The sequence below is a fragment of the Rhea americana genome, unplaced genomic scaffold (assembly GCF_003343005.1).
Source record: "Rhea americana isolate MKP2758 unplaced genomic scaffold, rheAme1 scaffold_25, whole genome shotgun sequence".
Classification (NCBI taxonomy): Eukaryota; Metazoa; Chordata; class Aves; order Rheiformes; family Rheidae; genus Rhea; species Rhea americana.
This window is the reverse complement of record NW_028186368.1, coordinates 1,414,394-1,441,410: the sequence shown is the minus strand read 5'-3', so window position 1 is coordinate 1,441,410 and position 27,017 is coordinate 1,414,394. Positions and strand designations below refer to the sequence as shown.

The 27,017-nt window shown below is 45.6% G+C and overlaps 1 protein-coding gene across 1 annotated transcript in view; it reads right to left on the bottom strand.

Moving 5' to 3' along the window:
• The window catches only part of SCML4 (Scm polycomb group protein like 4), a 70,351-nt gene that overhangs the window by 9,713 nt on the left and 33,621 nt on the right, over positions 1-27,017 (bottom strand). Inside the window, exons 5-6 of the mRNA XM_085306979.1 lie at positions 24,007-24,201; positions 4,392-4,658 (exon numbers count right to left, since the gene is read on the bottom strand). Of these exons, the coding sequence (XP_085163105.1) occupies positions 4,392-4,658; positions 24,007-24,201 (462 nt within the window). The remainder of the gene's footprint in view (positions 1-4,391; positions 4,659-24,006; positions 24,202-27,017) is intronic.

The following is a 27,017-nucleotide window of genomic DNA, read 5'->3' as shown; positions in this document are numbered from 1 at the left end:
TGGAAAAGTTTATGATGTTCTTGACTATTCCTCCTCTGATTTAAGAGCTTCCATTTGGCAAATGATGACAGGAAACTGCATGTTTATCTGTTAGCAGCCCCAACTGGCTTTCTGAAATGAGTTTTTTTTTTTTTTTTTTTTTTGGTTTGGAATTTTTTAGTATAATCACAGAGAATTAGGCATCGAGCTTCTGATCGCATTAATGAGAGCTTTGAGGCTTAATCTCATCTACTGTGCTTGAAAAACATGTTCTGCTAGGCCCTGTGATATGTTTTATAGCTATGATTTTTCCATGATATTTGCCCACCACGATAAATAAGGCATGCTATTTTTTTCAAAATATCCATAAATAAAGGGGATTGGTTTGAGGTTTCAGAGACAAATTCTTTCTTTTTAATGATCCCTGCCCATCTCTGCCTTGTAAGTACACAAACGGAGAAGAATAAGAACAGAGTCTAGCATGCACCAATTACTCATCTTTGCTTGCTTATGATTCAGCAGCATATAAATTATCTCTAGAAAGAAGACAAACACACGCAGAAGCATTACAGTGAGAGCGCAGCTCACTAAGACCTTTGCAGGAGAGATTTTGCAAAGACAGTAATCAAACTCTCGCGTAGCTGCACTAAGGCAATTTCAGAGGGATGCATATTTTAAAAGTCCAGCATTGCCAATAAAAGCAGAGGGAGCATGTTAGGTGACAAATTCACAGCTATTTCACAATAGCTGTGAAAAAATAGGGGCTCCACATTTAAGAAGAAGCAAACAACGCTTTGTGAAATTCTGTGGTAAGACTTGCAGCGTTGTTGAGAAGCACGTCAGAACTGATGCTATCACAGGCAGAAGAAGAGACAAAACTAGGCTGTTGCTACAAACAGGATAGTTTCTTTAACACTAGAAATGTTATTGTAATAAATCTGTGGGCACCTTAACTTCATGGATGTCACTGCATTGCAAATCACAGCTGCTGAGAACAGCCTGGCTGTAGTGGAGAGAAAAATCACTCTCTGTGAACTGCAGGAAAATCTCTGCTGAGGTCTCTAGAAAGCAGCTGAGGAATTTGGAGGAAATGCAATGGATATTAGTGGGACAGATGTGCACTAGCTGTTTGGGCTTACTTACATTGGGGCATACTGGTAGAGAACCCGAAGTACAGAAGGAGATTGCTAATCCTCTTGTTGGAGTCCTTGGTGGGAAACCCATCTCTGTAGGGGTTTGCATGTGCTTTTGTGTGCAGGCTCTAATGTACAGTGGATGATACCAGGACTAAAGTTGTTAATAATTATAAATAAGCAGCATCAACAAAGAAATAATGGTTTTAGTGCTCTCCATTGCATAACTATCAGTTCTAGAGGGCCCACATTTTTTCCTGAGCTGGTCAAAATGTCCCAGTGGTCAGAGATGAGCTAGTCTTTGCAAGTATAAAATGTGTGAGTCACCTGAAAGAATACTAAGCAGTTTTGGGGGAAGCCCTTTTACCCCCAAGTGTCTTAATGTAGCACCTTGAAGCCACTTACAAGTGTTTCAAAATCACTTAAATACCCTGGGTGCCTGGGCCCAAAGCAAGCTCTTCTTCTTTGCACCCAACTTCTGTATTTTTTCAAGCCAGCAAAGCCTATTGTGTGGCCACTGTTGATTCAGTTGTGGAAGAAAAGACCTGCCATCTTTTAGGCTTTCATTTTGTAAAGATTAGAAGTTGTGTAGGAAGTTCAGATAAAAGAGACGGAGCTGTCCTCTGAAACTTAGCTTCTCTCTCAAGAAATCCCTTAATTTTGTCCAAAACTGTGGAACAGTTACCTGCACAATCAAAACCAAGAAGGGAATGTAAAGCAGCCATGTAAGCTTAAGGAGCTTTGATTTTAAGTGTCAGTCCCTTGGACATGGATTCAAAGCCCTGATAAGAAGGTTTTTCTCCACACAACACATTTTTATGCAGTAAGACTCTACCACCATACTTTGCAGATGCTGAACATGTGCAAAGTGTTCAATAAGCCATTTGGTAATCCAGGGAAGAAAAATCTACTGAGGGTTACTAAACGTGAATCTACCACTCCTGGCTCAGGAAGTCCCTGAGCCACAGATTTCTGAAGGCGGAGAGGATACGGGGGACGTATTGCTACCTTTGCGCTTTTCTCTTCCCTGGGTGTGTGCTCTCTCACGCAGGAGACAGGAGGCTGGGCTAGACGGGCCTCTAACGAGACCTGGGATGACCAGTCTGCAAAGAGAGAGCAACTGATCCCAGCAAGAATGGTAAAGACTTTCGAACCAAGCAAGTAACAACACTGTTAAATCTTGGCCGCTTGCAGCGGCCCACCAAAATGCTTGACGAAAGGGTCCCATTTCTCTCTAGAGGTACTGGGGAGGCAATGGGAGAGGGGAACGAATCTTCGTGTACAGCAGGCCACTTTTTGCCTCTCAGCATCTGACTATGCTTACCCCGGAGGCATTAAACAAGATCTGAAAGAAAGTAGCTTTTCATTTCCTTTTCTCTGTAGCTGAGGCCCCAGCGTTTGAACAAGAACATTTTAAATTTTGTTTGCAGCAGTGCATTTCCATGCTATCCACTTTGCTTTGAGTTAAGTTGACTCTAGAAGCAAGGAAAAGTAACAATGAGAGCCAAACACTAATCTATGTTAGATATAATAGAGAAACACAGGGATAAGCCAAGGCAACAGGAGTTTGAAAATAGTATTGAAGTGAGAGTTTTTGGCAGGTATTTAATATTTAGGAGGGCAAACTTAGGGAAACAAAGAATCCAGGGATAAAAACTGAAAAAGAATATTTTGGAAGAGTAATATTCTAAAATATTAAATAAAGTCAGTAAAAGTTCGGGAGCAAGAAATAATACAGACACTGAGGAGGAGAGCTTTGTGAAAGAAGTATGCAAAGATCTGAGGTTACTGGAAAGAGATGCTGGGGTGGCTACCAAGCAAGAATACTCAAAACCACTTACAGTTTTCAGGGGAAATGTAAGGGCAGAAAAGCAGTGTTAATGCTAGGCAAAGGGGCTAAGGGGAACCAGCAAGGATTCTGCAAATATATCAAAAGAAAAAAAAAATACTAAAGTGACACCAGATTCCATTAACAAATGAGGAAGAGAAAGAAATTAATGACTTAAAAATGGCTGAGACTCTCAACTCCTTTGTTAGATCTATCTTTAAGATGAAGAATGCTTAAATGAAACTTGAATAATTAGTAAGGGGTGAAGACACTGTTAGAATCACTACTGATAAAGATCTGTTAATGGAGAATTTGGAAAATGCAAACAAAGGCAAAGTTAACAGAATTTAAAAGCATTAGCTAACAAAGTGGAAGAACCTAGGTCGTTTCTAGGGGAAACCAAGGAGAACTGGGGATGTAGCAAAAAGCTGAGGAAACGCATGTATAATGCCGATTTAGAAACCAAAAGAGGAAGTAACAGTGATGCTCTGATCACTGCACTCAGACTTGGAAGCCTCTGTCTGAGCTACTAAACCACATTTGCAATGGCCACAGCCAATTTTCTCCCAGTTCTGTGGGCCCTCAGCTGCCTGGTCCTGCAAGCTGCGGTGACGCACAGCTGACCCCCTTTTGGTCCCGCTTGCCCCCAGTTTGGGGGCCTCTCAGCTGCCAGATGCACCTTCCTGCAGCCAAAGCCACTGAGCCCATTTTTAAAAGGAGCTTTGCACCAGCAGAGCAGCACAACTGGGCAGAGCAACCAACCCAGCAAACCTAAATCCCAGCAGGGCGATAGGACAGAAATACAAAGAGGGAGGAAAAGAAAGGACATTGATCCCCATGGCACCCCTTGCATTTAGTGGAAATACTGGTTGTGACTTTGCTTCCCTGAAGGATAACAGAGCCTTGAGCGGAGAGCTGGATGATTTCTAAAAATACATGTTCTGCTGGGCAGTGTTTTGCAAACAAAATCTGATCTAGTTTATGACTAAAGGGGCGGAGTGGGCTATGCAGCTAGGAAGCAAAACCTTTTGTTGAAACGATTTGAGGTTGGCACTGATACTTGGGTTCGCTCTGCATCATACCTTGTGCACAGATGGCATCATGTGGTTAAGCAGTATCAATCTTAGGGAGCAATATTTTATATATTAATATTTATATCTGTAAGTTGATAATGACAGTTGTGATTGCTACATGATTATACATAATACATCTGTTTACATAATTAATAACAACACTAGAAAATATTCACCTTTTTACCTAATGATGAACAGATTGATTTTCTGTCTACACAGGTTATTATTTCTCCTTCTAAGTGGAAGCGTGTGTGGTCTGGATGGATGTTAACCCAGACCCATCTCACTAATTTTCCTGGGGGTTTAGGAATRAGTAAAGACTCTGGTGTGGCACTAGCAGAGCAATGTATACCGCTAAAAGGGAAGATGTTGTATTACCACTTCTGTTTCCTTCCGGATAGGTCCCGTTCCTAGTCGGGCTGGAGGTCGGATGCCGTAGGCCAGTGGAGGAGGATCCCCCTGAAGACATCTGGGCAGGACGATGGCTGCAGGCGGACGAAGAGCCTGCGGCAAGACGCCCGTCGGCGGGGCTTGGCCGCGTGCTGTACATGGAGCTCACGCAGCCGCAGGCCGAGTCGGCAGGGTCCACGCTGTAGCGCTTCGCGTTCGCGGGATCGGCCAGGTAATCCTCAGGTACAGCCGTTTCTGCTCAGGAAGCCGAGAAGGAGAAGAGATCAGTAAAATGGAAGCCGTTTTTATTTTATTATTTACAGCCTTACAAATATATATATATTTTTGCCAGCACTCTCGTTTTTTTGGCAAAAAATGGAGCTCTATTTCCAGTTACTCATACAGCCCAGAGGTATCGTTGCTGAGCATTAATAACTAATGAAGCACAAATGCATAAGTAATARTAAGTAATGACAAGTGATAAGTAAYGAGGCACAACAGCTCRGGAGTCAGCAGAGTCGCAACAGGGAAGGCTGGGCTTGAGACAACTCTTCGGCGTCCGTGTTGGCTCACAACGATATTCTCTGYGCAGTCCCAGGGCACTCACCGGCAGGCCCCGAAGGAGGACAGTCTCATTTGCCTAATGGTGCTCCAGGAATACTGCGGTTTTATAGCTATTGCTCTCTCTGTCTTTCATTTAAAAACATAGAAGTTGAAGGTAAGGAGGACAACTGGACAGGCAATTTATCGCTTATTAATGCCTGACATCCAATAGGAAGAAAAAAAAGGTAATAAACCAAAGTGTTCTGGCTGCAATTACCAAAATTCATCAGAAAATGTACTCAGCTCCAGACATCCATCAGGTCCTGTATTCCGCAGGGAAAAGAGATGTGGTGACTCAGGAGCACTCCACAGGTTTGTTACTGGTGGAGATGTACTGGTGGAGCTGAGCCGCTCAGAGCCGGTTCAGGTTCAGGTTCAGACACACGCGCTGGCATCGCAAATGCAAACCACTGCTCTGATCTGTTCCTCTTCAGCTACGTACTTCTGGAACGGTAACCATTTAATCACGGTTTCCTTTCCTCTGCACGACAGTTTCATACTGAGTAGGTGGGGTAGGTGTAACATTTCCTACTCACAGGTGGATTTTCACCTGCTTCCAACTTTGCCAAGATACATCCATTTGGGGTAGGCTGGGCTGGGCTACACCTGGTGCCTGCCTCAGGCCAAACCGGTCTGCAAACTTTCAGCCAGAATCGTTCAGCTCCTTCCAGAAGGCAGGGAAGGAAAAAGTGCTTTATTCTTCAGTGTTAAAATCAAACTTAAAATGCTGCTGACCTCTCCTTTGTGAAGTGCTAGTGCCCCCCTGACATCAGGGTCAGGTGAAGCATGTGTGTTGCTCGTGGGCCTTGTGGAGTGGCACAAGGCTGGAGAGCCTCAGGAGTCACAAGTGCAACCCCAAGTTTTGCAGTACAAAAAGGGTTTTTTTTTTTTTTTTTTTTTTTAACCAGTTCCCCTCAGACTTCGGTGCTACTACCAGCTCCCTGCCACCTCCTTTGGCTGGACTGCACAAGCTCCATGTCTCTGCCCCATTTTCCATGCCTGGCTGGTCTCAATCTCCTCCCAGCAAGACTTGTCCAAGMGCATTCTTGCATTTTTTGTCTTGGTGAAACATAATAATGGCCTTTTTTCCCGTCTTGCCAGGCTCTTCCTCCACGTCAGTCACCCTGCCCTTCTCCCTGCCAAATCAGCCCACCAGGCTCATCTCCATCCCCACCACCACAGGTGGGATGCACCACATCTCCCCACTGCCAGGGAGCTCTGGCCAGGGCTGAGCGGGGAAAGGAAAGCACCCGCCAGRCTCCTCCCTGCAACAACCTGACCTGTCTCAAAGCCTTGCCTTTTTCTTGGGGCTGCAATTTGAGGGTCCTGTAGATTCTTGGAGGGGAGAAAGAGGGAAATCAGGCTTCCTTTGTGTTCCCCCAGTGACACGTCTCTTTCCTTGCCTGAGGTCACATTTTCCTTCTGAGGTATTGCATAGCCTTGTCGAGTAATTGGTAGCATTTATGCCATAATATACGCTCCAGACCCCAAATCCTATGGCTAATACACACTGAGGCTGTATATAATATGTTTTTTTCTTCCAATKTACATTTTTACTCTTCTCCTTTAAAAAATCCTTGGTGGTTGCATAGAATAGTTGATATTAAACAAATAAGATTTAGGTTAACAAGTCAAATACTCAAAAGTTGGTCCATGCAGGCATCCTTGTTCATGGGTCATGCCATAATCTTTTGTTACATGATTACCTGGCTTTTCATTTGTTTACTGCCATCTTTTAAAGCTTTGTCTTATTTTGGGCCAAGGCTGGATTCACTATAAAGCAAACATCAGATATGAAGGGTGGTCTTAAATATGACGTTTCCTACTTTTGGGCACTTGCCTTTGCAACTGCAAGCAATTTTCTTTTAACAGCATTTTTTTGCCTGACACAATTTGGATTCTTACAGCATACGTTCAGGTATCCTGCTGCTTTCTGCCAGGGCTTTCTGAGCTTGATTCTTGCACAAATACAAATACAGTGTAATTCAGATGAATGCAGCAAAGTTCTGCTAACATAATACTAGCGTTAGAGAAATGGGAATCAGACACTCTGAACCTTTCTCCTTAGCTTCCAACAGATGCCAAAATTGTATAGCAATTGAGCTAAATACCTTGCTTTTCAGACTCCTCCCAATAAACCAAAGAAAATCTCATCAAGCCTTCTCATTCAAAGGAATTTAATTACTGTGTAGAACACTTGCAATAAAAGCCTCTTACACATAAAGAAGACAGCTCTTTTGGTAGCATCCTGCCTGCACCACATGGAATAATTATGCCTCTTGTGAATCATTACCTCTTTATTCCAGGAAAAGAATGCTCTTTTAATATGATTACAATATGAAGAAGATACAGACTATCAAAACAACAAACAGAACATTAAAAGAGCACTGCTAGATAAATAGCATACAGCTATTATTACTATGGATATCAATGACTCCAAAATTTGCAAGTGGACACCAGGGATTTTTTGGCTGATGTCAGCATTCTCAGTAGCGTGTATAAAATAAGTCCTACACTGATGAATTCCCCCATGGAAGGACACCTACAAGCTGTGTAAGACATTATGATTAGGAGCCAGACAATGTCAGTTATGTCCTGACTCTACCTAAGACTCTTTTCTTGATCTAGGTGAATTTATTCCACCTTTCTCTGCTTTGGGCTCCTCAAGAAAGGAAAATCTGAAAAGTGACATTCTTGTTGCCATTAGACAGTGGAAGAGTCTCAAGCAGCCAGGTTGAAAAACAAGCCTTTTAAGAGTCTTCAAGTCGATATGTCTTGTCAGTCGGCTAGAAGAGCAACGAACCAGAGAGTCACTTCCCCGATCAGGAGGGGCTCTTGACAAAATGCAAGCCATGGTTAGATTAAGGAAAAATAGACTGTGCTTTTGGTGATGGGGCAAAGCGACACCCATGCATSCTTTCCTCACCCTGTCCCCGTACATCTGCTCCCTTCTTTGCCCTCAGACAGGATGGGATGAAGAGCGGTTCCCAGAGTGCGCTTCAGCCCTGGGTGAGGGTGATCTGAATTCTGAAACTGAATTTTTCCTGCCCCAATCAGTTATCTAGAGCTAGGTGGGAGATGCCTGCCACATTGCCTTCCTCCCAGCACTGCTTTCCCTTGGTTTGATCAAGTGAGGAGCTTGAGGCCCAGACTAGAGCCTGTCCCTGCAGGTCTGTGCCACTGCAGGACCCAGCCAKGGTGCCAATTCTGGGCGCTGCTTACAATCTGCACTGCCATCGCTTTAAGAAAAATCTCTAGACTTCAAAGCTTGACATCATGACCCAAATGCAAGTGAYGCTAGAACGTATGTCCCCATTGGTAGAATAAATGATATTCTTCCGGAATGAATAATTTTCAGAGGGAGAGACTGCACAGAGCAGTACGAAAGGGGGGGTATTTTCTCTGTGTGCCCTGCAGTGGCCTTCCACCCCCGGCAGAGCTCCCCATGCGTGGCAAGCAGGCCCACGGGACGTCAGCTGCACAGAGATTTGTTATCCCACCAGCACTTCATGGCAGGAGGAGGCAGGTGCACTTCATGCCCCCATACCAGAAGCTCGGAGAGTGTCGGGGGACATGAAGGAGAAGATGTGACTGGGAACCATCGGTATGCATTTAGCAAGGTAAATCTTGCCTGACCRATTTGATTGCGCTCTATTGTAAAATGTCTGGATTTCTGGGCAGAGACATCATTCACCTTGATTTTCCAGTTTTTAAACACCATCTCAGGTGCTGGGGGTTGTAGCAGACAGTGAGCTGTGTGTGAATCAGCTGGGGGCCCTGACAGCAGGGGCCAACAGCATCCAGGGCTGCATTAACAGCAGCACAGCCTGCAGGTTGGGGACARCGATTATCCCCTTGCACTCAGCGCTCATGAGAGCGCATGTAGGTACTGTGTCATTTTGGTCTCCCCGGTGCGAGACAGACATTGCCAAACTGGAGYGAGTTCAGCGTAGGTCAGGACAGGCAGGGGCTGGAGCACTTGTGCTGCAACACCTGCAGGGAGGTCAACCAAGAAGATGAAGCCAGGCTTTTCAGTGATGGATGGTGGAAAGTAAGAGACCAAGAAAAGAAATGAAACAAGAGCAATTCAAACTGATAAAAGGAGAAATGTTTTCCCTATGAGGACAGTGASGCAGTGGAGCAGGTTGCCCAGAGAGGTTGTGTCATCTCCATCGTTGAAGGATTTCAAGATCTGACTGGACAAAGTCCTGAGCAACTCAGTCTGATCCCATGGTTGACCCTGCTTGAGCAGATGATTGGATTAGAGAAGTCCTGGGGTCCCCTCCAACTCAGTTATCCTCTGATCCTATGATCAATGTCTTCTCCACTCTGAGAAGCCACCCCATGGGGTGAGGGAGGACTGCAGCAAGGGCACATGCAACAGGGGCCCAGAGGCTGCATTACCGTGGCACAAGAGGCAGCARGAGGGACAGGCTCTGCTGGCTGGAAGTTCCCAAAGACTTTTGGGGTTCATATTTCTCTATCTTCCTGTTAGTCTGCACCACAAAGAAGAAGCTGCACGAGTCAGGACTCAAGCAAGGATCTGTATGAAAGYATCTGCATTTTGTAAGCTCCCAGAGGGCCTTGTAAAATGCATGGCTTTCACAGCTACTAATCCCACTTTGACCAATTAGGGAAAAACATTTTCTGAAGACATATTGAGGTTTACAATGCAAYAGTTTCATAAATCTGTAGTTCAGCCCTTCTGTGTTCTGTTGCACTACTGTATTTTATTTTCTAGGTAGTCAGCAGAAGAGCGCACACCACTGAAAAATTAGTATGCAATGTCTTACAGCAGGTTATGTGAAAGAACTGCTTGCAGCCTTTACTTTGAGCACAATAGTCTCCATTACAATTGTTCACCGACGTGGGGTGATCAAGCCATTTTGAATTAGTTTTCCTTTCCATAAATGGCCCAAAGGTGACTAGTTTGGAAAGTCCAAGGCTGTAATATACAGCACACTTAAGCTCAGCAAAGGAGGAAAGAAAAATGACCTGCTTCCCAATCTAAAATACAAGTTTCCTTAGCTGGGATTCTTAAAGTAGCAACTTCTAGGTTTCCCAGCAAGGCTCCTGAATATRTACCACTGAGAGTTAAACAACAGCCTGAAACCTTGGAGAGAGAAGCTCAAATCCCAGCTCTGTTACAGACCTCTGGGGTGACCTTGGGCAAGCCAGCCGTCRTTTCTGGACCCCAGCTCTCCATTAGGATGAAGAATATTTATCCTGTCTCTCACATTTATGACATGTAAGTTCTTTGCCTCTGGGGTATTTGCATGTCACTGCAGTGTGCCACATGGAGGTATACTGTATGCATGTATACAGAATGTATATAATGGATCTTTGGTAGCATCTGGGAATAGGGATGCTCCAGAAACACAAAAAAATTGTATCTCCCACTGTGCATTAGAAAATCAGTTTCAAGCCAGGCGGGAAATGGAGAGCAGAGTACACCCAGGAAGGATGATTCTTAGTCGACGTTTTCTTAGGTAAATCTAATCTCTCACTTTTCTTGTTTAGTTTATCTAAAATAAAATTAAATCAACTAAAACCTTTCCTTCCTCCTTCCTCTATCTGCACTCCAGAGTTACTCCTTTCCTCTCCAGTCTGTCCTATCTCCTCCCAGGCCGAATATAAGTGCTCTTGCCACTTTCCTCACTTGMTCCTGCTCCCGTGTCTCTCCCATGTGTTAAATCCTCCTCTCCCTCGAGGTATCAGACTTAGGCCCTTCCCTTGACTTCCTGTATATCCCCCATGTCCTGTTCCTCCCTGTACTCTTCCCCATGATCTCTTTCCACTGCTTCTTCCATCGCATTCCCACATTTTGACCTTGCACCAACTCTAATTTTGTTTTCCCATGCCAGCAATGTCACCCTTTTCTATTTTACCAGCTCCTTTTCCATTTGCCTTTTCTGTTTTGCCTCCTCCTGCCATGCTGACCTGCATATCCGCTTCTTCCACAGATTGTTCCCATTCAATTCATCTCACCTGTTCATTCATCTGTCTATTCCTTTCCTGACGCCATCAGGCCTTGAATTTGCCCAAAGGTTGATGCTTGGACAGCAGAACCTGACGTTGGAGTAGATTTACCAGAAAACTTAGACCAGAGAGCCTGTAGCTGCCCACACCTAATTAAAAGGGTCTCTTTTGCACATCCACAGAGAAGCTGCATCCAGGTAAAGCTTGTTCACGCCTCGCCCGGGAAGGCTGCGCTGAGGATAGATCCTTTGTTTTCACTATTTAATCTCCCCCTGACTTTGCTCCCACCACCCTTCCCACGGTGGGACAGCTGAGAGACAAAGGTGAGCCGGCGCCAGGGCATGCAGGGGCTGGATGCCAGCMACTGCACAGCGCTCAGGGAGAGGGAAAGCACTGATCAGCTTACCTGTGTATGCTTTTACACTTCACATAATACAGCAGTGTCTTAACTCCACACCCTGAGCCTCAAACAGAGCCTAGGGACAGTYGGTGGAGGCTGTGCTGAGGCAAGAAGTAACCTCTGTGGATCAGCATTCAGAGCGATGTTAGCAGTTTTGCACGGCATACAACTACCTTATTTTTAGTTGTTTTTAATAACAATGATGAATACCTCTGCCTGCAGCACAGCTCAGAAACCGTCTGTCTGAGGTCATCAACCCAGCTCCTACAGCTGGGRTATAAACTACAGACACCAGGAGTGAGGCACCCCTATGCCCGGAGACTAGGGCATGTACACTCAGTGCCCCGTACTTGGTCTAATGAACTCTGTCTAGACTTGGGCATCTTCCGTCTGACTTTCTGTCTCCACAATGCCAGTTAATCTACAAATGCTCTGGCTGAAGCTACACAGAGGGAGCCTCTGCCAAGAAATCCCAAGCAAGGCTCTCGGAAGCAAAATCCATCAGCCAGGCTTCTTGGCAACACCATAACCCACCAATGTGTTCCAGGGCAACGGGCTTGTGCCCTCCTTGCACTGTCCCTGCCGCACACGTTGCACAGGGAATGCTCATGGAAACCCTCACCAGCACTTTWGAGATAAACCGGAGATTTCATCTTGAATGCACCAGTAGCTTCCTGGGACACCTGCCCTTACTTCTAGACTAATACTTTTCTCTAGTATCATTTCATAACCCTTACTCTGCTACCTGCAAAGCTTTATCATTTTACTTGCTCTAATTAAATTCCCCATTAATGTCTTTTCCTCTCAGCCCATATAGATTTCTTCCCTTCTTTTCTCCAACACACTCTTCCTTTTTTTATCTTTTCTTCTGTTCCTCATAGTGTTTGGTGATGGGCTTTGCCCTTTGACCCTTCCCTGTACCTTTTTAAGTGCTCTCATATTTTTTCTATAATGGCTTGACCAGATGTGAACTCTGTATTTTAAGCGGCATGATATCATAGCTTTTTCAGACATCTCCTCTGTTGTAGCTGGGGCCAGTCTTTTCTCGTCTCCCAGTTGTTTTAAGAGGAGCCAACTGCAATGTCAAAATCCTTTTAAAAGGTTCCTTGTATATTTTTACTTTCACTTGTATTTTATTCTTCCTGAGCTTGGTWCCAGCTCCCCGCATGAGGGTGGCATTTGTCATAGTCGTATGCCAGCGGAGGGGACAGTTTTAATCAGCTGCTGAGAGTCTCTGAAAAGAGGCCAAGTCCCACTAGCCAAAGTCACCCATTTTGCCCCCACGCTGAGCTTCAGTTTACTGTTTTGCTCTTGCCAAGAGGTGAGTAAAAGAGATGTAGGGTCTGACCCAGGACCCTGTCTCACTCCAGTGTTTAGACAGTGAGAAACACTCTAATTGTTACAGTTCTTGTTAATAGGCTCCCTAATTAGCTRTATTTCTCCTCCTTTCGTTGAGACCACTAGGAGCACGGCTTTACAAACCTGTGCAACTCTTTCATCAAACCTCATACCCATTTCTATTTTCTTTAGTTATGAAGTTTGGAGTGAGTCACCAGATGCTCTGTGGCTTGGTAAGCAATAYGCTTCAAGGAGGAGCTCCAGGCAAATACCTGCTTTTCTCATGTGCGCTGGGGAGAGGGTCACAGCTRTATTAACTGTCCATTAGGAAGCTTTTGATACAACATGTGCCTATATTTAGAAGTGACATTTTTGTCTAATGAGCTTCAGTTAGCAAGAGTTAAATAACCTGCATCTCAGTCTTCATGTAAGAATTAAAAAAAATGTGGGAAAACATAAAAAGCAAAGACAGAAATGCAGAGAAATTACTTCAGTGGAGTTTAACCATCATTTTCAACTCATCTAAACCTGAGATAATGGAGAGGAAAAGAACAGAGAAATCTAAATGGTATTTACCAGAAAGACATGCCTTAGTTCTGAACTGCTATCTTCTATTTGAACCTCAGCTCTTAAAAGATTACAAAATAACTTTTTCTGTGTCTGTCAAYCACCCTCATGCATTTCCATCCAGTCAGAAATGGACCTTACACCTTATCTTCCTTGTAGCGTAAGCATACATCTATCCAAAGATAAGAGCCTCCTGTGATGGATTAAGATTTCCAGTCTGCTGTGATTTGCTCTGGGATTACARCACCAGCTCTTTTCTTTTAGCTCCATTGCCGGTCCAGATGTGCAACACAACGGAAATATGACGTGGCCCCTTCACAGGCATTTCTGCGAGGTGTCAGCACCACGTGCTTGCTGGTGCACAGCTGGCCAGGAGCCAGCTCTCGCACCCCCATGCCTACTGCCCGGGCATACAGACGCTCCTCAGCGCTACACTGAAACAGGCATCGTCTTGCCGTGCCCYAGCTGCTAAAAAATATTCTGCGGTAACTGAAATGCAGAATTCCCCCAAGAGATGCTACCAGTCTAGTTGTTAACATCAAGAATCTGAATTTTACAACATCCAGTGTAGTCCTGATTACAAGGACTTCAGTGTAGGCAATTTTTTTCATTATTTGAACAATTTCCCTTGTGTGTTTGCAGGCTAGACAACAGGCACATTGTGTTTAATGCAGTAGAACCGGGAAATGAAGCTGGCTGGGAGCAGATCAACATGGTTTAATTGTCCAAACTGAGTATAAAGGTAGAGCAAAATCGCAAGCTAGCTGGTGACAAATAAATCAAGTTTAATAATAAAAGGTGTTYGTGTGTATAAATAACCCATAGAGAATCTTTTTAAAGGATTTGAGGATGATTGAATAAATGGAGACTTCTGAGTCCTATCTTACAGTGTAAGCAAATTGTTGATACTGAATATCCATGAGTGAAGGCAAAGGGGCTTCAATGACCTAGGAATTTGGCTTTTAAAAATTCTTACTTTGGTCTCTTCCTGCTGATTTCTGATCTTCACCTTTGACTTTATTTTACACCAAAGTATTCATCATGAAAAAGAAATTTATCAGAGATGTTTAGTTTGGTGTCTTAGCATAGGACTACCTTCTAGCAGAAGCTGGAGGTGCTTTACTCTCCAGGTAGTTTATAATGTATCCCATATGCAATAATATAATAATTATTGATTAGCAGTGTATACATAGTAGCATCCCCCCCCATATATAGAATGCACTCTATGAAAACTGTTACATTATTTGGAAATTATGCATTCCTATGTATGCCATATACTAGGATTCTGTGCAGATTAAGTACTTAATGCATTTTTCTTCTATTATCATCATGGTGATTTTCCCTGAATTTTACTGGTCAGTACTGACTTAAAATATTTAATAGTGATTTTTTGCTTGGAAAACAAATTATTTGAGACAYGTTAACTGAGATGTCTGGAGCAAAGTGTAGTAACTGAAAAATAAACTGCTACCCATTAGTTGCCTAATAATAACTAACAGCCTCATCCAGAAATTAGGCAGTGTATGTATAAAGTATGGGCTTGTGCATGTGTTTATATGCAAGTATAGGATATTTTATAAAGTCTTTCTTCATTTCTCTCTGTCCAGTGCTGCAGCTGAGCTGTTCTTTCTGACTTTTTTTCTGGAGTTTCTCCTATCACATAGATCCCACATGGCTGGGCCCTAAAGCCTCGGCTCCCTTAGTCCCCCTGGCTCCCCGTGGCTCCCCTGTGCTGCCGGGGAAGCTGGCCTTGCCCGGGGCTCGCCCCCAGCGCTGCTGCATTTTCCTTAACTCCGGCTTCCCCGCTCAAGTCTGCTGAGCTGCTGCCTCCTCTTCATTTAAATCCCTCCTGCAACCTCACTCCTTCCTTGATGCCCACCATAAAGAGCTGCATTGCTCAAAACTTGCTGTGGTGGCTTATTTTCAGTGAGAGAAGAGGACACGCTGGGCTTGATCTGCTCTGGAGCAGTAACGCTCCTCACCTCGCAACCTTAYCTTCCTCATTGCTGCTGGCAGCCTCAACCCTCCTGCCAGAAACACTGAGCTCCCTGCCTTCGTAGMCGCGTGATGTGCTCCCGTGACTCGCTTAATTGCTCTAATCTCCTGCTCTGCCCTCGTTTTGCCGACAGATGAATGTTCTCGAGGCAGATGCTGCATGTTACTACATTCCAAAAAGCACTTTGATGCACTCTGTATAATTACCGCTAATAAATAAATCCTGAGGAGCTGGGGAGCAYTGTTGATTTAACAGGGGCCAAGACTTTTCAAGAAAAAATGGATGTTTTATTTCCACAGAACTGGAAATGCAGTGGTGCAGGGGCTTCCATTTGCTCAGTAGCAAAATGAGGTTGGAAAGACAAAATAGGTAAAGGAGGAGGAGTCTTTTTATCTTTAAATTCAAAGGTTAAAAAAGAGCGAAACACAGGGGAAAAAATGAGCTGAAAAACTGAAGAACATCCAAGAAGAAATTAGTGAACTCCTCTGGAAAAAATTCAAACTCTGCTTTGAAACCTGTAAATTAAAATGGCTTAAACACCACACTCCCCTTTAGCCCATAGCAAATGGCTCCACTTCTTTCCCATGGAGATGGAAACCCAAACCCTGCACGCACAAAGCAGTTTCAGAAACTAGAGAAYCCACAGTACGACGAGACCTTGGAGCCCTCTTATGCAGACTCACGAAACATGAGCAAGCCTGTATCTCTCATCCAAAACATTCCTACTTCTGTGTTTAACTTAGCAAGCACTGGCTTTGGTGACCCTCATAGCTCCCCTATATTCCCAAATCCAATTTTTCTGTTATCTTGGTTACAACTGCAACCCTAAAGCAAGGAAATATGTATCTAATTGCCCACAGATTTTGTGGGCCAGCAGAGCATACAGTGACACATTGCATGTGGCTCACAAGTAATGTTATCTAACATGGCATGAACTGGTACAAGGTAAGGGTCTTCAGGATCATCTTTTTCTCCCTGGCATCTGTGAAAAATCTAGTAGGTCGCAGTGGCTAATACACATTGCACTTGGACAAGTGGTAAATTTTTTGGCATCAGTTGCGGCCTGTTGCCTGTCCTACATCTGTTGATCTGACTGCTTGAAATACAGCCGTACTGGATCAGAGATTTTTGTATCAATATTTAACAGTCTWAGAACAAGTTTAGGAAGAGAAATTCAAGCTTGATTTTTCATTTAAACCATTTAAAACGAAGGCATTGACTACTAACTCCTAACACTGGACAYCGCGTAAAGGACTCATATAGCCCTACAGAAAGAGGAAGCCCCTTTCAAGCTAAAACAGAGTCACAAACATGTGATTCACTGACCAGGGCTCTCAACGGTGTCTATGCATGCTCCTGCGTGTAGCTGGTCCCACGTTGGCCTTGCTCCGCACAAGCCATCGCTCTGAAAGCGTTGCTGGTTGAATAAAGAAGGGCACTTGTGCTTCRCCTCGCCTGTTGCTGCGTAAAGTGTTTAACCACTTGACTTTGAACAGGAGCTTTTCGAAAGTGATTTTTTTTCCCCCACCCCAGACTGAGGAGGTAAAATAGCCTGAAGGAGGCTGGGAAGGAGGGTTTGGTTTGGACTTACAGTTGGAGGGTGTATCTGTTCATCCAAGGAGGCAAGACAGCTTTATTCCTTGGGATCCACAATTTTATAAACTTAAAGGCACAGAAAGAGATTTTTTTCTTCATGTGAGGGCTAATAAACAGTAATCACACAGCTTGTAGATCAGAAAGGCCAATGTATCCAGTCCTCTCAGTTCTATAAAATTCAGGCAAATTATACCATAGGTGACCTTCATCTGTCCCATACATTTCTTATCTTGCTTCTTGTCAGGGCAAGATTTGCCCCTTAGTGTACATTTCATTACTACACTAATCAGCTCTGTTKGTCTAGATTTAAGGAGCTCCAATGCTAGACCCCCTACTACCACCTTCAGGAAAACACCTCACAGCTTAACAGATCTCACTGCAAGGAGCATTGCTTGACTCCCTCTTTTAAGTCACTCTCTTGTTTTGACTTTCTACCTCTCATACCATCCTAAGCATTTTCTATCCCTTCCTGGGATTTTTGAACGACCAAATAAAATGCAGCTGAGCTGGATTTCCATCTCTTTCTGCTCTGCTGCAGAGTTACCACCTTTGATTTCAACTCAGGGAATCAATCCTGCACCTCTGCTGCTACTGGGACCTCAAATCAGGGTGTCCTCGGGGTGGGACACCCTTCCATGAACCTGCCAGGGTTGGGTCTGGAAAGGGCTGGTGCAAGGAAGGAAGAAATGCCTGCAGCCATTCCATCCTTCCTCTGCCCCGCTGCAAGCTCTGCAGTCAAGTGCCCCAAAGATGAGACAAACATTTTACAYTAGACTTGACTGTGACTGAATGGCTCACGCAGTTCCTCTGCTCCCTCTTTAAGTGTGACCTTAATATTTTATTTATTGTTTAAGGGATAATGTTCATGGTAAGGGAATATATGAGGCAATAAATGGCCTTTGAAGGTAATTAAACGCTAAAGAGAGCTCAAGCAATAGCTTGATAGCCATAAAAGCCATTTATTCTGAGTGTGCTGTGAAGCCAGGAGCACTGTTCCTCATAGCATGCAACAAGACAAGATTAAACAAGTCACAGCACTAGGAAGGGGAAAGACAACATTTTCAAGCTCCTAGGGCTTGAAATTTCAGAGCCATTCTTTATTTGGTACTTTGAGCAGAAAATACTTATCCTAACAATATAYAGTTTTCTATCATGTTATTCTTTTTCCTAGCATGGTTTCAGAAGGGCTTTGGACTTGGTGCCAAGAATCATTGCCCTCATTGGAAAGATGCTGAAAGAAACACATGGCAGGGAAGGGTGACCTGCTCGTGCAATCAATGGGAAAGTCTCTGACAAAATCCAGCTCCTGACTCCCAGCCTGGTGTCTTGCCAACCATGAGTCACACTCTGTCAGTGCACTGCTATGGCACTTCTCATACAAGCTTTTCGAGTTCATATATACGTGAGGAACTCACCCTCCTATATATACTGAGGCATGGATGTAGCATAAAGTGCTTCCACTGCTATGCTTCTGCTCCATATGGGGSCCCTACCTCCAGCCACTAGCAGAGCAAGAGGTTTTTTCCGCTGCAGATAGAGGTAGGGGACACCATATAGTATGTAACCATACAACAGGTCTCTCCAACATACATATTTGACCCGGATTTGGGAGAGGAGCAAGGCTAGAGGGCTCCTTCTTCACAGACTTTCCTGTCTTCCCCACTGCGGAGGACAAGGATAGATGGTGGCCACATGAGYCCTTGGGCAAAGCAGCAGCTGCAGCTACCACTTAAATGCAGCCATGCTCTCTGTGTGGAGCAAAGCAAATGTCTAACAACACAATGGAATGAAAACTGAACATTCAGGACAAAAAGAGCAAGGAAAGGATTGACTGATAGGAAAAAGCAGAGGATGCTTGTCAAGTTCAGTGCTTCCCACATGGGACAGCATCCTAGATTTTGTGAGAAACATTGCTTCAGTTTCTGCACCCACCATCAGAATGGCAAGAGGAAGTTTTATAGAAAACACAGCTCCTTCCAAAAAAATAACAGTCTAACATTGCATAGGTGCATATCAAGAGCATGTGCGTGCTCCAGAAATGTCTCTTTTCCATGCATGCACTCAAGCCTCTGTTGGCTCAGCATGGGAGGACTAACAAAAGCTGAATGCAGATGGTGCAGTTGGGGGCACTTAACAGGGTACCCTCCCTGTTGGCATCTTATCCATGTAGCACCTGACACTTTACAGCAGTAACTGTAGAGTTTACCCAGATCTTGCCATCATTTTAACTCCAGCTTCACTGCCACTCACACAAAAAAGTTTGGGGTGCAGGGCTGGATGTGCTTTGAATCCAGGTGCCAGATGACATCTCARCCATCACTGAAACTCAGACATGAAGCCAGGCATCTCCATGGGTGAAGTCCTGGAAGTCGTTCCACAGCTGCTCCCCACCATTGCTCTCACAAGCCAAGAAGTCCCCTCATAGCTGACAAAACTATCTGGGAGAAAGAGCTGTGGGATATGTCCCCAGACATGCCAAGTCACTGAAGCCACTGCCTTTAGGGGCAGGTTAGCGAGGGGCACTCATACCACRTGTAGGGTTGCTGGACTGCAATACGTGTTAGCAGGGCATACAGAGTGCAGGAGGCTCAGGTGCGAGGAAGGCAACATGCCGCCRACAAAATAACTGCAGAAGCGAGTGCTGCATGCAGCTTTGTGAGTGCGTCGTTCTCAGACACGTAAAACATCAGTCTAAGTGATATACGCATATATCAACAAATCCCACCTGGCCTTTATGGAGCAATTAGCATTTGGCAGTTTACTGTGAGCATAGGTGAGTAATGGCTTAGGGGCATGTGCTTCAGGGCAAGGTTAAAAGGTGCCTCCTGAACAGTATAAGTGGATTAATATGACTGGACACGATGTCGGCTTCTCCTTCCACTTCTGMGGATGTAAATCAAGAGTAACTGTGCTGAAGTCAATACATGTATTAAATTCATTGGTTCACAAGGCTGAAAGGCACATGATTTTGAAAGAAAGAACATCTCCATTACAAGCTGGAGAACACCAATAATGAAAAATGTGGCAGCTTTCCACACTTCCCTGTGGTGCTTCATTATGGCGCCGCAGTGTTCACAAGACCTACTCAGACACAGAGGGTCTCCTAAACCCATCTGTGTGAAGAGCTCCCAGGGTCCTTCTCACTACTACGGCTACAGGGAAATTGCCTGCTGTGCTGGTGACACACACCGGTGGGGAGGGGGCCTGTTTCTGCCTGTGTGACCTTGCTGCARAGAAACACTGGCTCCTGTGGAGGTGGGAAGGGGACTCAGAGATTGCAGCATTGACGATAAACTCAGTGGTTCAAGCTCTGGCGCCTTAAACTGGAATTATTCCACTGGTGTCAGCAGAGCTACTGAATGTCATTATGAATAGGAACATAATTTATTGGGTTGACTCCAGAAGAGAGCTGCGTGAAGGGTGGTAGGCCTGTCCATGTGCAGCACAGCCACAGACAGACTGCTCCTGAGCTGCCACGAGCTCCCTGGAGGAGAGGCAGGTTTTCCCCTCTCCAAAATTCCCCATGGCAATGGCTTTACATATTGGAGCTAATTCCTCCTTTACTRCCTTTGTGCCCACTCTGAGGCTGGCCAGCAATCTTGCAGATTGCCCAAATTATATACTAACTGTACCGAAACCAGCCCCAGCCTTCCAACCTACACCCTGGGGCACAATGCAAAATACTCTACACCTTGTAACCAGGCTGCTCCCTTACTGACTTAAGCTCCCTGTCCTGCTCGTGTTAAAACACTAAACGAGACTAGCACCCAGTCTGGGATAAGCTGCTGTGTGAGGTGTGTATGATGACAGAATTTGACACTCAACAGTCAAGAAATCTGGACATGTCAGAAAGCTTTTTCAAAAGGGAAAAAAATATCTAAAATGTCTAAGAAAAGATAAATGCAAAGCAAAACAGTAATTTATAACCAGTGACTCCTGGAGCAGGATTAAAGTACACAGGCTCACTAGCTGTCCCTCATATTTCCTATACGAGTATGACGGTGAAGGTAAGTATGTTTTCTTTCGTGAGCTATTCAGTCCTAAAGAGCTGGAAATGATTCATGTGGAGCTGATATTATCCATTTCAAACTAATAGCAACAGGTTGCTGTGTAATAGCACTACACTCTGTCAGCCTCCTGTGTTGCATGGTAAGTGCCAGGGCTAATGCAACCGCAGATGAAAGATGAGGATAGCGGAGCAGACACAAGTGCCTGTCGCCTCACACACGGATGTGTCCAAACCACATAGAGACAGACACCTAGGTAGCTGGTTAAGCATCCAACCAGTCTCCCCCCGCCTGTGGTCAGGCTTCTGCAGAAAGCAATGCAGAGCACCTCTGGTCTTTCCTCCAGAGGTGGCTCCTTCTCTCTCTCTGCCAGCTGGTGAGGACGATGTGCCTGCTGAAATAGCAAGCTCAGTTTTAGGCTTCACGTGTTTGTGAGGGTGAAATCCCCATAACCCACTGCCACCTGTCTCTTTTGTGGGCTGTGTGAGAGCAGAGGACACATCCCAGTGTGGTCCTGAGGGTACAATATCTCCACCACAAAGCCCACCACTGCAATTCCCTCTGGGGCAGTCTGAGCAGACCGCACCTGAGACTCTCTCCACCTTAAGGACATGTCTTTAGGCCAGGAAAGGAAGGAAGGGTCCAGCATGAGGAGGAAATCTCACCTTGCCAAAACACACTGAATTTGGAAGGGAATTTTGCAGCTCTGCCTCCTGGCCCTTACATGAACATTAAAAGCACTTGAAAACTCCAAGGGAAACCAGGGAAGCCACCAGTGGAAGCAAAAGCACTATGACATTCATGCAAGGTGGGTACGGCAGAGCCAGCCTGTAACCACCYTGGAGCTTAGTTGCAAGCACAGGTTATCTAGACCTCGGTCTCATTCCGCTGTATTTCTGTCAGCCTTTGGTGAGAGGAGAGTCTCTTCTTGCGGCCAGTGGCTCAGGGAGCTGTGAGAGCCGCTGGAGCTGCTTTGGGGACAGCACTGCTCACTGCCGGCCAGCAGCCCTGCAGCAGYCACAAGTGGCAGGGCCGGGATGCTCTGCCGCCCGGCCGGGGCAGGGAGTGCTGCTGAGCTGCCAACAGGACCGATACTCCCCAGGAGGTGCCTATGCCACCAGCCCAAATCCTCACCCCTCCACGGCAGCAAGGCTGGGGAGTTTACACTAATAAGGGTTTGTTTCAGGAACTGTTGCTCAGCACTTCCGTGAGAGATTGCTTTCTCAATCATGTGTGTGCTTGCTATTATTTTTGGCAATATCCTCCCCACCGCTCACTGGGTGACCAGGCTTCTCCCCTGCCCGCGACCCTGGTGCAGCAGGCAACCCCCTTCTCTGCAGTCCTGCTGAAACACGGCAGGTTGTGCTGCCCTACCGCTATTGCTCTCTCCGGAGCAGGCCAGTGCATCTCACCACTGCTCCTACCCCCAGGGATTCGGCTTAGWCTCCTGCAGAGCAACTGCGCTTGAAGGTAGCGAGCTGGAGCCTGGAAGGGCTGGAGTTAACCCTGTGTTTGGCCACCGCCTTCAGCTGTTTCACAAATCCAAAGAGCCGCTGCCTCTTCTACCATCCCGCTCCCTGGCACAAGGAGGGGAGCCCAGGCCGGCACTAGCCATGCGAAGGGCTGCCCAAGCCCAAACTGCCCTGAGGAGGGCTAATAACTGCCCGAGAAGCAGCAGCAGGAGAGTCCAGTGAGGAGGGTCCTTCCCCAGTCTACATCTCCTGCCTGATCTGGGGCACAGATAGTATTTCCTCGATGGCTGAGGCAGGGTCAGTGTGAATGTTTTTAGTTAAATTGCATAGGGARGGAGATGCTTGGAGTATAACACAAGCATGTAAAGTAGTAGGAGAGTTCCCTCTCATGCAGCCTGGCTGTGCACATGCAAATGCCTTCTGGGTTGCAGTCACACAGCGCTGCAGAAATCCCTGAACTTCTCATAAACATAAATCCAGTTTGCTGCAAATGAGAACAATGTTGCTTTTCAATTTGGGTTTCTTCCTTTGCTCCCCTGTAATATGCCTTCACAGAGAAAAGGGGCAGCTGGATTGCTCCAGCCTTCCTCAATTTGCGCACTTTCCCTCAGAGCAGTGCCTCTGCATGGCATCACCACTGCAGACATGGCCCGGTACTGGGCGCTTGAGTAGGGGGTGCCCCTTACCACATGGAGGAAACCYAGGCATGTATCCGAAATGGGAGCCTGGGGGCTGCTCAGTGTAGGTGCCTCTCGGCATGGTAATGGCTGGGGATGCTCATGTACCCCCTGGACTGCCAAAACACCTCTGCTTCAAGCACCTTCCTCACCTGGTAAGACCTCCTTCTGGCAAAGGCGGACCATGCTGCTTTGCACCTCATCTCTCCAAAAAGTGATGTGCATGAGCAGGAGCTCACCACTAACCAAGCGCTGGGGCAGTACCAGGCCAGAGCCCTCCAGCTRTGATGGTCATTCCCTGTTCACACTGAAGTAGCCCCGAGAGCATAGGTTGTGCTCGCTGGCACACATGCGCTCAGTGGGAGGCATTGCTCACYCAACCTCACCACCTCCCATTGGAGATGAAGCAGCAAGCCAACACAGTGAACAGCCTCCCCGGGGAGTGGGGATGAGGGCAAGCAGACATGAGAAACACTCAGCTGGTAGTGGCACGTTCCCAACAGTGCTCTGCAGTAGGTCTGTGAGAAGAGGAAGCTTGGTAGTCTATGGAGATTCTCTAGTGTCTAATACAGGGGTTGAGCTGCATGGAGACAGCAATTTCCCCTCTGTCTACCTGTCAGCCTGAAAAATGTGGAGCTTAATCTCTTTGAGAATTCTCCACTGAGTCAAGTATGGCCCAAAGTTATGGAGAGCATTTGGAGAAAGATGGACAATATGATCACACGAGCTTTGTTTACTTAGGAAAAGAAATAAAATAAACAAAGATATATAAAATCATCAAAAAAATTATCACTAAACTGCTAGGGCTCCTCAACACAGTGGATCTCAGCTSAAACCTTCTTCTGTAGCCATTAGGGAAAAATACTACAAATCAGACCTATAGCTTTCTAGGATATACAGTATAGGACCAAAAGAAGACATTTTTCAGTCATATTAAATCTTGAGCACAAATTCATCAGACTGCCTACCTGCCTCCATCCGTCTGTTTTCATACACCTCTGGGCTTTCTGGTACAGTGTTGTACTGCTGGAAAGGCTGGTTGCTGAAGAGATTGTCACACAACAGGCTGCGACAGAGCTTCTTCAGGAAGCGCAGGACATACCCAATGCTGTTCACCACCAGCAGGTTCAGGAGATGCTGCTTCCCCTCAAAAGAAGCTGAAACTGGAAAGCAAGCAAGAGCACTTCAATACTCAGGCGTGCATGGCAGAAGGAAGAACAGGATGGGTGTCTTCTGAGAGCAGGAAAAAAGATTTAACACAAACATTTGTTTGCATACATTAAAATATTTTATATAATTACCCCACCTGAAGTAGAAATTAGCTGAAAGAGCTTTAGGAGTTGAGTTTGTGTGACCCAAATCACCTTCTTCTGGAAACACTGAAAGACGCAGATTGGCATGGCCAGCAGTGCAGGGATTTCTAATACGTGCACTGAGCTGAAAACTGTGCAGTGTGATGGGAAGAAAGCAATTACAATACCCTAGTCTAAGGAAGGGGAAAGAAAATGTTCTGCCAATGACAGGTGATTAGGCTGATTTCAACAGTGCCTAAGGTGTTAAAAGAAAATTGGGAGAGAAGAATGAAAGACATGACTATGAACAGAATAAAGTGCACCAAGGTTTTACCTAAGAGAGGTCTGCCAGACTAATCGGGGATTTTTATTTGCTGAGATAATTGCAGTTATATGCAAGGAAAAGGTGGTAGCTGTAGTTGTAATTCCTATCTGGAATTCAGTAAAGCATGAGAAATCTTTTGTTAAACTGGGAATAGTTACATATGAAAGGTGGATCAAGAGAGGAGAATAGGTTCTGCCGGTGTGAGAGCCATAGTGTTGGAGAGGAGCTAGCAGTGGAAATCCCTGCTGGCCCCACAGCTAGAAGGATGCGAAAGTATGTCATTGATGCTGTGAACTGKAAGGCATTGCTAATGGAGAAGAGGATCAGGATACTGCACAGAAAGCACTGGATGATCTTGAACACCAGAATAATAAAAATGGGCTGAAATACAAAGTACAAAGCACAAGGCTATGCATCATTCCTGGAGCAGGGGAGGCCTCCACAGGAACTGATGGGGGGAGAAAAACATGCTCAGAAATACTCATGAGGCACCAGGATGGCACAGTGATGAAAAAGGCAAATGTATTTCTAGGAGGCATCAGACAAGGCATCTCCAGGAGAGACAAAGGCRCGTCACTTCCAGGATATACACTGCTGGTGAGACCAGGTGGAAYGATATGGTGCCATTCTGGTAATTCATGCTCAGGAGAGGTGAATTCACGCTTAAATAGGTGCACAGGCAGCTCACAGGAGTATTCAGGGAGCACCAGATTTCCCTCATAAGATCTTGYACTGCAGCTGTCAGATCTAAGCCACCATCTCTGCTATGTGATGCCGTGGAAGACACTTGTGCCCAGAACTGTCACCAACACAGCAGTGATCTTCACAATGTAGYGAAGGCCTGAGAGAAATTGTCTATTGCAGCCTAATAAACTGATGGACAGGACTCTATCTGTTCATCTAAGGGTTAAAACTAGGGTTGGAGCAGGGAAATTAAAATTACTGGACAAAACAGGCAGTGACTACATTTAGCCATGAATCAAAAAGGGCCTAGGTCCCAGCCATCAGAAGGAGCAATCGTGGCAGGGCATGTCCTGATGTTCACTTCTCAAAGTTTGCAGAGAGGACTATAGGACATGGCTGCCTGAACTCCACCACCCAGTAGGCTTTTTCCTGTCCTCCATCCTCAAGTAATAATGAGTCTAAATTGCAACCTTAGGCTCATAATYTTTGAGATAATTTAAGAGATTTTCCAGTGCCCTGAGTTGCTGGAAGGGATTATGCTCCACATCCAGGCAGCCTGGCACTGGCAGCGATGAGACCTGGCTGGGAGCTTTGCGAGTCAAGTCGTGGAAAGAGGTGATGTAACTGGAAAGCCAGTAGCAAAATCTGTCCGTGCTGCTGTTGGGCTAGAAGGGAACTGTAATCTCAGAGCCACACTGTGACCTGAAGGTTGTTCACCCCTTCTAAATATTTAGAGATTTCCTGGCTGATTAGGAGACAAGTGGAATTAGGAGCAATGTAGATCAGTCGCTTTTAATTCTGGTACTTGAGGCCAAGCCAGCTTAGAGGAATTGAGACAACAGGATCTGGCAGTCCTGGTGCACATGGTTCTCCTGCTGATAACACAAATCATATATGCAACACAGAGAGGCAAAAATGAAGCCTTGTGCTATACTGCATCAGTCACAAATTCCTGTGAACAAATTTGGATTATTCTTAGAGTACTTCTGATGTTTCCTAGGGAAGGCTCACCTGGGATTAGAGAGGACGAAAGGGAAATAAAGGGAAAGGAGGAAGCATCATTTATATGCTGCACAGCAGGCCACAGCCTGGGCTCTCAACCAAGAGGGTCCCAGCGGCACAGCAAAGCTGATGTGGTCCCCGCAAAACTGACTGGACTTTCAGTGCTTGGCTTTGTGTTTGTGTCTGACTCATCCATGGCAGCTCGTTGGAGAGTGTCATGCCCATATTCCCATCATAATTTTGTTTCCACTGCATCACCTCATGCTAAAACAGTGTTGTGAAGCAAAACTTTTGGGTGTGATTAAAGGGAAAAAGAATGTTTGCATTCACTCTGAGAGCCGGGTCAGCACACGGCATGGGAGACACGGGACACAGTGAGGACTCCTGACACAGTGAGGGCTGTCCCTCCAGGAGGATGAAAAGCTCCTGGGAAATTCCCTCCATCCTTTGTCTCTCCTACTTCTGTTTCCCATCTTTCCCTCCCCCCCTGCCCAAGATCTTCCTGGCAACGCTGTGAAAAACACAGTGCTTACTTTGAGCAAGAAGGGTTGGAGAGAGGGCAGGTAAGCAGGCTGGGCTCAGCTTTCCTGGAGTTGGAGAAGAACAGCTGTGTCAGGCAGAACAGGGCACTACCTGACACAAACAGGAGTGGCTGGACAGTCGGATCTTGGTTCAT